Source organism: Myotis nattereri (assembly GCF_964212035.1).
Source record: "Myotis nattereri genome assembly, chromosome: 21".
NCBI lineage: Eukaryota > Metazoa > Chordata > Mammalia > Chiroptera > Vespertilionidae > Myotis > Myotis nattereri.
The window spans coordinates 14,232,780-14,245,052 of NC_138097.1; the positions used below are offsets into that span (position 1 = coordinate 14,232,780).

The 12,273-nt window shown below is 42.9% G+C and overlaps 1 protein-coding gene across 1 annotated transcript in view; it reads right to left on the bottom strand.

The window, feature by feature from the left end:
• The window catches only part of CHD2 (chromodomain helicase DNA binding protein 2), a gene marked incomplete at its 3' end in the record, with an annotated part of 87,601 nt that overhangs the window by 42,051 nt on the left and 33,277 nt on the right, over positions 1-12,273 (bottom strand). The window contains exons 7-16 of the mRNA XM_081114812.1: positions 10,368-10,508; positions 9,678-9,811; positions 8,552-8,777; positions 7,482-7,582; positions 7,322-7,366; positions 6,986-7,164; positions 5,992-6,116; positions 3,800-4,016; positions 1,916-2,005; positions 854-1,044 (exon numbers count right to left, since the gene is read on the bottom strand). Coding sequence (XP_080970938.1) covers positions 854-1,044; positions 1,916-2,005; positions 3,800-4,016; positions 5,992-6,116; positions 6,986-7,164; positions 7,322-7,366; positions 7,482-7,582; positions 8,552-8,777; positions 9,678-9,811; positions 10,368-10,508 — 1,449 coding nt within the window. The remainder of the gene's footprint in view (positions 1-853; positions 1,045-1,915; positions 2,006-3,799; positions 4,017-5,991; positions 6,117-6,985; positions 7,165-7,321; positions 7,367-7,481; positions 7,583-8,551; positions 8,778-9,677; positions 9,812-10,367; positions 10,509-12,273) is intronic.

The window sequence follows — 12,273 nt, forward strand, 5'->3', positions numbered from 1 at the left end:
TGAATTTGAATGACATGAGATGAATGACAAATAAATAGGGGAAAAAGAGGTGCCGTATAAAAAACAAAACCGGTAGGGATGCTAAGCATGTCTAACAGGCTGCTACTCTAGGTCAGGGGGTCTGAGAAGACCTCTAAAAAGAAGTGGTCACATAAACCGAGGCAAGAATAGTATTGAAGAGGAGGAGGAAAAACATCCCAGACCAAAGGACTGGCAATGGCATGGCATGCGGAAGCAATAAAAAGATGGCGAAAGTGGTGCGTGATGAGTCAAAGTCAAGGTACTGAGAAGGGTCCTTCAAATCAGGCCGAGTTTAGCTTTCACTTTAAGTATCACCAACACCTCTGGATAAATTTAACTTTTATAAAATGTGCACACCATCTCTCCCATAAAAACCTTCTTTAAAAGAGACATCCCACAAATTTTTTAGTAAGTTGAAGACCTGAGGAAGGCCTAAAGGTAAGGCTTCTGTTAGCAGAACTTTGGACTTAAGGTATTTTTAATATTTGACAGCTTGTGGGCCTTGTAGATGTCACTTCAATCTTATTGATTACCTGGTAACAGCAGTGAGAAGTTCTCATGTTTCCTATCTACTAATCACTTCCCCAAAGCAAGTAACTGATTCACAGGTTTGGTAAACAACATGCTTTCTCCTCAACAGGCTGACTTCTGTGCCTTCGCTCACGTATGATGGAACATGTGAATACGTCTGTTCCTGCCTCAGTTAATGCTTTGCTTTCCCCCAAACATGCATGCCAACCATGTTCCCTAAGGTCTGTCTACTCAAGAGAGTTAAAAAGCATTGGCGTTTCAGACATTCTAGCGAGCTGGGAAATACACAGAAGGAGCTTACTTCTCCGGCATAATAAAGTGCAGCAAGGACCAGAGCTCTTTGAGGGAGTTCTGAAGAGGGGTCCCCGTAATCAGGAGCCTATGGTTGGACTTGAAGTCAATCAGGGTTTTATACAATAAAGAGTCATCGTTCTTCAACCGATGGGCTTCATCCACTCCCAGGAAGGCCCAGTTAATACTGCCCAGCACAGTCTAAAGCAAAAACAAAACAGAACGAGCCACCAGGTCAGAAGGAAACCCACAAGGACTTACAAGTGTTAATCATCTCTGTACAAAATACCGTCACGAAGGTAGACACGGAAACATTAATTCTTCAAACTTAAGGGACAGGAGGACTCTTCTGTTTATTCTGCTGGTTGCTAGATGGATGCCTATTCAAAAAAGCACATTCTCCCTCTAAAACTCATAGGGGCTCTCTCAGGCCGGGTACTGCTGCATGCCCAGAAGCAAGAACCCAAAAATTGGCATGCTGGGCAAAAAAAACCAAACAAAACAAAACAGGGGATTTTGCTGTCTCTCTTTCATTAAGGTTCTTCTCTCCCTGTTCTCCAGCCCAACCCTCAAGCACAGAAACATCAAGAGCCACCGAACTGAATGTATTTATTTACACTGTCACCAATGGGATCACCTGCCTCATACATTTCCCACTAAACTATAGAAAGAAGGTAATTTAAAGAGCTTCCTTTTGCTGTCCCCCTCAGAGACCACCCGCATCACCTGTTCTGGAGAATGCCTGTGCCATGAGCATGGCACCCAGGCCCAGTTCCCCATAATTGCCTAGAATCACAGGGGAGCTACGGGCCTAAATACATCTTTGTCCTGTTTAATTCCATTGGACTAGGCGATCTAAGGTCCCCTTCAACTGTGAGTTTGTTTGTTTTTGTTGTTTTTTTAAAAACCTTAATATTCAGTGTGGATTTACTGGTTCATTTGTTTGCTTTTTTAAAGAAATGGAGAGAGAAAAAACATGGCAAGTGGGAACTACACACCCTGATGCTGAAGTCTGATAACATTTGCACAAGTTACACTACAAAATTCAGCCTTTTAGTTACCAATTACACACCTTATCTTTTAAGAGGATCTCGTATGTTGTTATAAGTGCATTGAATTTGAGCCTTTTGGTCTGAGAATGAATCCATTCATATTCCCGTATCTATAAAAAAAAAAAAAAAGGGTAATTCAGATACAATTTCTACTTTTACCAGCCAGTCTTATGACAGGTGCAACAGAAACATGCCCAATAAAAAAAACTTGTAGAATTTAATAAATACCTTATACATTCTAAAATGACCTAATCGATAGACATATAAAACAGTTAAAAGTTAGAATTAAAGATCTATCACTGAGCAGCCAAAACTTCACTGTCAGAATTCAAATAAATTGTCATTTCCCTTTGCCCCTGCAGCCCCAACTCAACTGATCAAAAAAATGCATTTCATCAGCGATTTCAACCCCTAAATGAGAATTTTCTTAAGGAAATATAATCTGATTATTTTCTTGGACAGGGCAATACTTTCATTAGCAAGTAAAACGAATTCCAACCATTAATGAGGTCAGAAAGTTCATTAATCACAGAGCAGACAGATATGAGCCCCAAGAAAAAGGAAAGGGAGGCTCACTGTGAAAATGTAATTTAACCCGAATGAAAACGAAAATGAAAATAACTGTCAAGGTGAAGGAACACAGAAGCTAACACATTCACACTGAGGTGTGACTGGAGGCCAGGCAGACAATGCCCATGACAAAGCTTCTGCAGTTGGTTGTCATGACAACGGGGCAAGGAGTACAGGCAGGTGAGTACCACCACGTGGGAAGAAAGACAACAAAGCTAAAGGAGTACTGAAGACTTCCCAGCGGACACAATTTTGCAGAGTTCTCCTTGTCTTCACTAGGGACTGCAGTGCTTAAAGCCATTTTGCATAATCCCGGAAGTTGTTTTTCTTTTGTGATGGTTAAAAAAATATATTCACAAAGCCAGAAGCTACTGTATACTTTAGAAACTCGGAATGAGGGCAATGCAATCTGCCAGAGTTTCGGTTAGACAATGACAGTAGGTAATAAAAATAAATTGGAATTAGCATGACAATATGTAACATCTCTCAAAGGGTTGTGGGTTCCTGATGGCTTTCTCTTCTTGGAAGCAATCCCCCAGAAACAGTTACCATACAGGGGTGGAAGAGCAAAGGTATGGAGCCAGACACATCTGTCCCAACCCCCCATTCTGCTTGGCAGGGGGCCAGGACTTCGCCTCTCTGAGTCACCACCTTCATCGGTTGGAAGAGCAGGGTCTATTGTGGAGACTACCATGAGGATTACAGGCTGTGTACACAGAGCACCCAGCTCAGGGCCCGGCACCTACCAGGAGCTTGTAAAAACAGTTACCACCAAGGAAAGATTTAAGTTTCTGATGCTTAAGTCTGGTAACAGGCAAAGCTCACTTCTGCTGACTTGGACTGGCCCATTGTCCTTTGCCCTTATTCCTTTCTTAGAAGTCATGCGTTTTCAATTACTTTTTTTTTTTAATTCTTAATTTTTTTCAAGGACAGTTGTAACCTCACCATGTTAAAAGATTGGGAAACTTTTAAGAACTCAATTATGTTCAGTAATATCTCTCTGTTCAAATAGCTAAAATAATATTGACATTCTACAAGGTATTAACTCCCTATAACCCTTCATAAATAAGGTGGTCTTAGAAGTCCAGAGCACAGAGAGAAGAAAAATATAATTAATATTGCAATCCAACTAAGAAATTCCCCTTCATGTACTTTCCTTAAATATACGCATGTTTTGCAGAATATCTGGGTTGCATTTTTGTAATACAATATATCCCCCACTATCAGGGGCACAGCACAGAATCATAACTTTACCAAAAACTATAATGGCTTTAGGTCAATTCCCATAATACATTTATAATACAGATTCTACCCCAATTCTTTTGTTTACACACCGTATTTCTGCTCATCAGGTCACCTATGTAAACCACTACGTTAATCTCTGGTGCCCAGATTTCAAACTCCCTCTGCCATGAGGTGAGGGTGGATAAAGGGACGACTATAAGAAAGGGGCCATACAGCTGGTGTTGGTGGAACAGGTAGGAGAGGAATGATATGGTCTGGATGGTCTTTCCCAGGCCCATTTCATCAGCAAGGATTACACTGTTGCTTCTGCAGGAAGAAGGAAAAAAAAAAAATCCTTAATTCACAAAGAAACGAAGAGCAAGGATGCCAACACCCTATGTCACCCAGCAAAACACTTCAGTGTGAATCTCAACTGTATTTCCTCTCACCTGCAATTAAGTCTCCTACATAAGCAAGTGGAAGCTACAAACAGAATAACAAGCGATCTAAGCATGATCAAGACTTGGAGTAGGCCTGGCCGGTTTGGCTCAGTGGACAGAGCATCGACCTGAGGACTGAAGGGTCCTGGGTTCAATTCCCGGTCAAGGGCATGTAGCTCAGTTGCAGGCTCAATCCCTGGCCCTGGTCAGGGAGCGCGCGCAAGAGGCAACCAATCAATGTGTGTTCTCTCTCTCTCTCTCTCTCTCTCTCTCTCTCTCTCTCTCTCTCTTTCTCTCTCCCCCCCCTCCAACCCCCCTTCCACACTCTCTAAAAATCAATGGGAAAATATCCTCAGGTGAGGATTTAGAAAAAAAAGGACTTGGATTATGACAAGAGCCTAGTCAGACTCTATTCTTGACCTTGCATTTGGCTTTGTACCTCTATCCCCTGTAACAGAGGAAGCAGGTGGACCCATCACACGACCTTGGCTTCCAACACAGAAAGCAGGGCACAATGGCTACCCCCACTGGAGAACTGGAGCCTGAGAGTCATGTGCCTTTGCTCGAATCACGAACCCAGGCCACTGCCCGCTGCCAGCTTATTCAGCGCTATACACACTACTCGCCAGACCTGCATGCTGCTGTGTATACAGCTTGATTTAAAGACACTACAGTCTACAGCTGGGGTAAGCTATAGATTTCTTTTTTTTTTTTTTTGGTATTGTGGTTTCTTTTTTTTAAATATATTTCATTGATTTCAGAGAGGAAGGGAGAGATCGAAACAACAATGATATGAGAGAATCATTGACAGGCTGCCTTCTGCCTGCCCCACACTGGGGATTGAGCCCGCAACCTGGGCATGTGCCCTTGACCACAACTGAACCCGGGACCCTTCAGTCCACAGGCCGATGCTCTACCTACTGAGCCAAACTGGCTAGGGCGATTTCTGAATCTACTCTACACCTGAATCAGTACCTGAGAAAGGACTCAGGAATCCGCACTGTAACCAACACTTCTGTACATTCTGATGCAGGTGTTTTCCTGGGACCACACTTTGAGAAACGCTGCTTTAGCAGATGGGCTGGATTTCAACAGGATGTTTCTCTATCACATCAATGTTTCCCTCCCTCCACCCCCTTCTCCTCTCTCTCTAAAATCAATTTAAAAAATTAGCCCTAACCGGTTTGGCTCAGTGGATAGAGCGTCGGCCTGCGGACTGAAGGGTCCCAGGTTCGATTCCGGTCAAGGGCATGTACCTTGGTTGCGTGCACATCCCCAGTAGGGTGTGTGCAGGAGGCAGCTGATTGATGTTTCTCTCTCATCCATGTTTCTCTCTATCCCTCTCCCTTTCCTCTCTGTAAAAAAAAAAAAAAAAAAAAAATTAAGTATATCTTTGGGTGAGGATTAATCAAAGAAAAGTAAGATACGTGATTCACCAAGAAGAGATTACAATTTTAATTTAGGGGGAAAGTACACAAAAGAACAAAGCAGAATATACTTGAGGAAGGGAGAATGAGGCAGCCATACCTCTATAAACCTGGGATACACCAATGTAACATACGGTTCAGATACAGAGTATTCCTGAGTCATTTCCCTCATATTCCTCATGTTTCCTACTGGGAGGAAACAGGTTTACTTTTCACCAAACTCCTTCCCCCAGAATATCTTCCATCCAATATTGGTTGACTGCGTGGATACGAAAGCTGACTATACTCTTGACTTCAGATTAAAATGGTAGACTTCTCTCAATCACATAATTTTAAAATGTCTACACTGCACAGTACAAAGAAGTAATTCTCTGCCTCTAGCAATAAAGAAGCCAAAAACAGTAAAGAGAAGTTCGAACATCTTTGTCTACCTACTTGCACCAGGAATGAGCCAGCCAGTTGAGCCCTTCGAGCTGGTAGTCCCGGAGCTCCAGGTTCTCCCCTCCTAAATATGCCGGCTGTTTCTTTAACGCCACAAATCGTGGTCTCTGCTTCAGGGCCTGAAAAAGAAAAGGAGCCAAGCCCCGGGTCAGGAAAAACTTCCTTCCTACTCCTATGCTAAAATGCTCCTGGCCATGAGTTACGTGTTCAGCACCAAAGCATACAAATTCAAACTTCACATCGGAATCAGCAACCCACCACCACTTCTTTCATTGTGGTCCGTATTCCCAGAACCACACAACCTCCTGGGTGCCATAAACCTGAATGTCAACCTCTCAGAGACACAGCCCATGTCTTACGTGAACTTTTATTACTAAAGAGCCAAGGACACCACTTCAGAATGAATTCCAATGAGGGAAAAGATTGTATACAGCCAATCCAGCCAATAGAAAAGCTGATATACTTAGTATCTAACTTAAAATTGAGAGATGGTCCCCTTTCCATCCCTCCTCTTTAAAGTGTTCAAATTATTTCACCCTGGCCTGTGTGGCTCAGTTGGCTGAGTGTTGGCCCATGCACCAAAAGGTCAATGGTTCGATTCCTGGTCAAGGACACATACCCATGTTGCAGGCTCGATGCCCAGTGGGGGGCGTGCAGGAGGCAGCCCATCAATGTTTCTCTCTCTCTCTCCCCCTCTCCCTTCTTTTCTCTCTAAAATCAATAAAAAGTATTTCAAGTATTCTCTACAATATCTCTAATGAGATGTATAACATTCTATAAATTATAAGATTCAACAAGTCAGCAAAGCCTTCTTCAACTCATCCTCTCCTATTTCCCTTTGGTGTGAAGGTTAATTCATCTTCGTTCATTTCCAAAATGGAAATGATCCTTTGTTTTTGTAACAGTTTATCTTCCCAATAGCTCCGTGCCCAGTCCTTTGTATGGACACATCTTTCCCCTCCAACACCAAACCCGTTCCGCACCGCACCTTGCACTCTCTCGTCGGGATGGTTTTGGAGTTGTTCCGGCTGTGGAAGCTGTCGATGCAGCCCTGGAATTTCTTTCCGATCAGCGCTTCGTCTTCCCAGCTGCACTCTGAGTAGGGCAGGCCCATCCATTTGCACAGATACTCGGGTTCATTCGAAGGTGCCGGCTTCCGACTGTGAGCTGTTTCACGTGTAAAAATGTACAGGTAAGCCACTGTCCCTTCCAGGAGGGGACTGACATTATAACCAATGACACATCATGTGGCAGAACTGTGAACATGGCAAAACATCCACTGCTCATAAATGCTGAACATTAACAAACAGGAACAATTGCTTACCTGGAAAATCGGTTTGGCCCAGTGTAGATTTGCTTGTCTTCATAGCTAAACAACAGACGGTAAGAGAGAGAGGTTATCACTATAATCAGCACTAGATAAATACATACATGCATACATGAATACATACATACATAAATAAAGTAAGTTTCTATGCTCTTACCTATCACTCTTTCTACTATCTGATACTGTTTGTTCAGCTCTGAGGCCAGCTCCTGTTGGCAGTTGAAGTATTCCACATCTTCGGGAGAAACTTTCCCCAGCCTGGACAGAAGACGGACAGAAAAAGTACCCGCTCATTAAATCTGGGGGATCCATACACACCTCTCAAAACAAAGTCCAAGGGAGGGAAGAAATCAGTCTTCACTTCCATCTGCCCCTTTAGTATCTAGTAACAAGGCCGGAGACTTTATAAAACACACACACTTTAAAAAAACACAACATCGGAGACGCCTCTCCGTGTGGCCGATTTACAAGAAACCTAAACATAACGATGTTGTGACAAATTCATATAATTTCATGGGATAAATTAATATATCTAAACAGATCAAGAGGATAAAACTGTCTTCCAGACTGAAAAGATGACATGCCTTTTTTTAACATATAATGGGCTTCAGGAGTGATTCAACGTGGCTTTTTTGAAAACGAGTTATTCTTAGCACCAAAGCTCATTAAAAGGACAACAGCAGCCACCTACAATTAGATCTCACCATACTTCTGAGAATTTTAAATTTTAAATATATAAGCCACTTCTATCTTAATGACACAGATTATTGTCTTTGACTCAAAGGAAAAATATGTGATTTAGTGAAGTAGCATATTTTGCAATGTAGTGAAACAGAAATTATAACTCATCTGGCCCAGCTGGTGTGGCTCAGCAGTTGAGTGTCAACCTATGAACCAGGAGGTTATAGGTTCGATTCCTGGTCAGGGCACATGCCCAGGTTGCGGGCTCGATCCCCTGTAAGGGGCGTGCAGGAGGCAGCAGATCAATGATTGTCTGTCATCATTGATGATTCTATCTCTCTCTCCCTCTTCCTTCCTCTCTGACATCAATAAAAATATGTTTTCTTAAAAATTAAAAAAACACACACGATAGGACTCATCTGTCCCTATTCCTAACACAAAGTAACCTGACCACATTGCACGGACAGGTCTGATGTCCAGGTATATTGAACCTTCCTGTCCCTCGGGCTGCAAACGTATTTCTTTAACCCAGGATGGAAAATGTACCATTGCTTAATTTCATCCTCTTTCTTCTTGAAGTTCTCGAGTTTTTTCAGGCCCTTCACTTTCTGTTGCTGCAAGGACTCTTCGCTCTCCCACGTGCTGTGGATATAAGACCAACCCTTCCACTTGATGAGGTACTGGACTTCGCCTTCATCACTCTCCGGGTCAAAGTCACCGCTTGGGTCTCCGTTAGCTTCAACCGCATACACTGTAGTAGACGCTCCAGTGGCTGCAAAAGGATTCAGTTTTAACACATTTTAGATAAAGTACATGAAACCAGACACTGAAAAGTTTCCCAAGTACACAATTGTCTAAAGAGTCTATTTTCAGATGACGCACCAAAATCCTTTGACTTGAAAGCAGCAGAAATTTGTAAGCAATACAGGATAAGTGAGATCAATAATTTCAAATGTTTTCAAAATGCAAACTCAATTTTTATACTTTAAAACATATCCCAAAACTTGCCAGTGAAATCAAAGAAATCCTTGTGTCCAAACACAGTAAAAATGAAACAGCAACACCCTTTTATTCTGGTCCCTACTAACTCAGAAAACAAATCCACCCACCCGGGAATATGATGGATAAGGTAAGAAACTAAATGTATCTCCACCAGTTACCATCTACCCAAAGTTAACTGTTAACTCATAACCTCAAGTGAGGTTGGAGGAAAAAAGAAGACAGAAAAAAAAATGCATTAGATGTTACCTTGACATTTCTTTTATAGCAAGATTACTTTAAAAGAAATTGAGTTCTATCCCAATTTGAATATAAAGTAATCTTTATCATCATCCAAATATGCATTTAACCAGTTTCATACTTTTCACAAGGAGATTCAGAAACAACTAAAGGCATATGAGCTCAATGTCAATGAGCAAGAACCTCTGCTACATCACTGCTTTTTAAGACAGTAACACATCTTTATTCGCTTCATTTTAAAATCTCAAAAACACGTGAAATGCACCCCTCCATTCTCAGCTCTGACATCATGAAGATGGGAGTCAGAAAAAATTCCCTATTTCAGGACAGATATGGGCATGGGCTGACATGCATCCTTTCAGAGTTGAAATATGTAAAATTTGGGTCTGACTGGGCAGATAAAAAAAGGAATTTGCTTGCCAAAGGCACATACCTCCTTTCTTGCCCAGCCGTGAGTCTAAGACCTTTTCAATGGTTTCACTGCTGTCCTGCTGGTCATCCACTCCTTCCCCAGTCATCTCAATGAGATCATCTGAGTCGGTCTCAAAGTCATCATCTTCTTTATAGCTACAGAGGCACAATGCGGATGAGAGACTCGCATACACCCAAACATCGTTCCTAAAAAAAGATGTTATGGCCCTGGCCGGTTTGGCTCAGTGGATAGAGCATCGGCCTGCGGACTGGAGGGTCTCAGGTTCGATTCCGATCAAGGGCATGTACCTTGGTTGCGGGCACATCCCCATTAGGAGGTGTGCAGGAGGCAGCTGATGGATGTTTCTCTCTCATCGATGTTTCTAACTCTCTATCCCTCTCCCTTCCTCTCTGTAAAAAATCAATAAAATATATATATTTTTTAAAAAAAGGATGTTATGAAATGAAGATAACATCACTAAGCTACCTCGACAGGCCAAAGGCTTGAAATGAGCTATTGCTACTTTTTCCATATTCCCGTTGGCCAATGTCATTCTTGTTGCACCCACACAGACCCGATTTCCCAATACCTCCACGGGACACAGGTCAGTATTTCTGCCCACCAGATGCATAATCAGGGGCTGAGAACCAAGTGTAAGCCAATCAAACGATCACCCTCACACAAACAAAAAACTTCCGGGGCATGACCCACCTCACATTTTTGGCCGCTCTGCGACGAGTCTGCCTTTTGGGAGCCTCATCGTCTTCATCATCGTCATCAGACGACTCTTGCTTTTTTTTCTTTCCACGCTGAGCTTTAGGTTGCTTCTTAACTCGAGGTTTGGGCACTGTTCTGGAATGAGAAGATAAAAAAAAAAAAATGGCAGTTTTACTCTATCATTTGGCGTTTACTTCAAATCGGTATCATTCTTTTTCCCAGGGCAGGGGGACATACGTAGGCTTAACCAGGGGAGTGTTAGAAATGTATGTTCCCGGGTCCCCTTTTCCCTGAGATTCTAATTCACTGGAAATCTGCATCTTCCACATGGACATGATACTGATGCGAACAGTCCGCCAGCATTTACAGGAGACACAGTGGGTTCTGAGGCAAAGGTCCGCCACACTGACCCTCGGGGTGACCTGATATAAAAATACACACACAGCGCATTGCTGGTGGCATCTCTTTGGTGGGCAATTTGGAATTATCTCCCAAACTGACTAATATAACAATTTTACTTCTGGGAATTGATCTTACAGATATAGACACCGGCCCAGGCACATTAAGGTATTCACCGGAGTATTATTTGCAATAACAAAAGATTAGAAACACTCTAAGTGTCCATCAGCTGGGAACTAGTTCAATAAATAAGGTATTATGGAGTCATTAAGAAAAGGGGGGAGCGGGTGTTCCATGTACTGATACAGAAAGATTGCCAAGATCATGAAAAAAATATATAAAAGATGCATGGAATGTATTATCTGTATAAATGGAAAAAGAGTAAGAACTACACATTTATTTTTCTTATATGTGCACAGAATGTACTGGAAGGCCACCTGGGAGACTGACCCGCACAGACCAATAGAACAGACTGAGGACATGGCCCCCTGCCGACTCAACTCCCACCCCCGGCCAGGACTGAGTGCCATAACCCGGGAGCTCACACAAGGAAATCCCCAAAATACCGCTCTATCGGTGGTAAAAAGGTGAAAGGAGAAAAAATGGAGGATGAAAACTCGCAATCACATCTATCTCTTTCTCTCTGGCCTGCCCTAACCCATGCTACACAGAGGATTCAAGACCCAGGATTCAATGAATGATGGATAAAATCTTGACGATGGAACTGGAGCGCCATCCCAATACTGAGCTTAACTCGGATGGAAGGGGACACATCTCAGTTGATGAATTCTGCTGAGGGGGTGGGGGTGGGGGTGGGGGTGCGGGTGGGGGACAAGTGCCGTGTCCTGAGCCAGGGGTAGGCAAACATTCTGCTGTAAACAGCCAGAGGGTGTGAAGATTTTGGGTTTTCCCAGACAAGAGACACAACCGAGGCCACCACATAGGTACTTCCATGGCGAGAGAAAACAAATTTTCACGGATTTTTGAGTGACAAAATTGAAAATAAAGGAATCATCATTGAGTATGTTTTTTGTGATACATATCGACTAAGGAGAAGAACAGCACTTTTTTTTAAGGGATTACATGTCACTGAACTGGAATTCAAACTTCGTGTTCCCTACTGTCAAACTACCAATGTTCCTCTCTAAAGCTATACTGAGCCGGTGGGCCGCACAAAATGAGGCGGGGAGTGGGATCTGGCCCCAAGGCCATCGCCTGCCAACCCCATCCTACACCACAGTGTAAGGGCGTCAAGTTTCCCGGGGCCCCTCTGCCTCCGCCTTCCTTCACCCTCGCCAGTATCGTATGATGCCATCCATCTGATCAAGAAGTGCCACTCTCCCGCCACTCGGCCTACTTCCTTCTCCGACAACTAGATCCTCTGTTTAATGTTACATAGATGATATGAACAAGGTAATAAACAGTGAAGAATGCTTTCAACCAGTCAGTGTTAGAAACTTAAGAGTTAGTTCCCTCAAAAAGGAGGTTTTTAAACATTTTT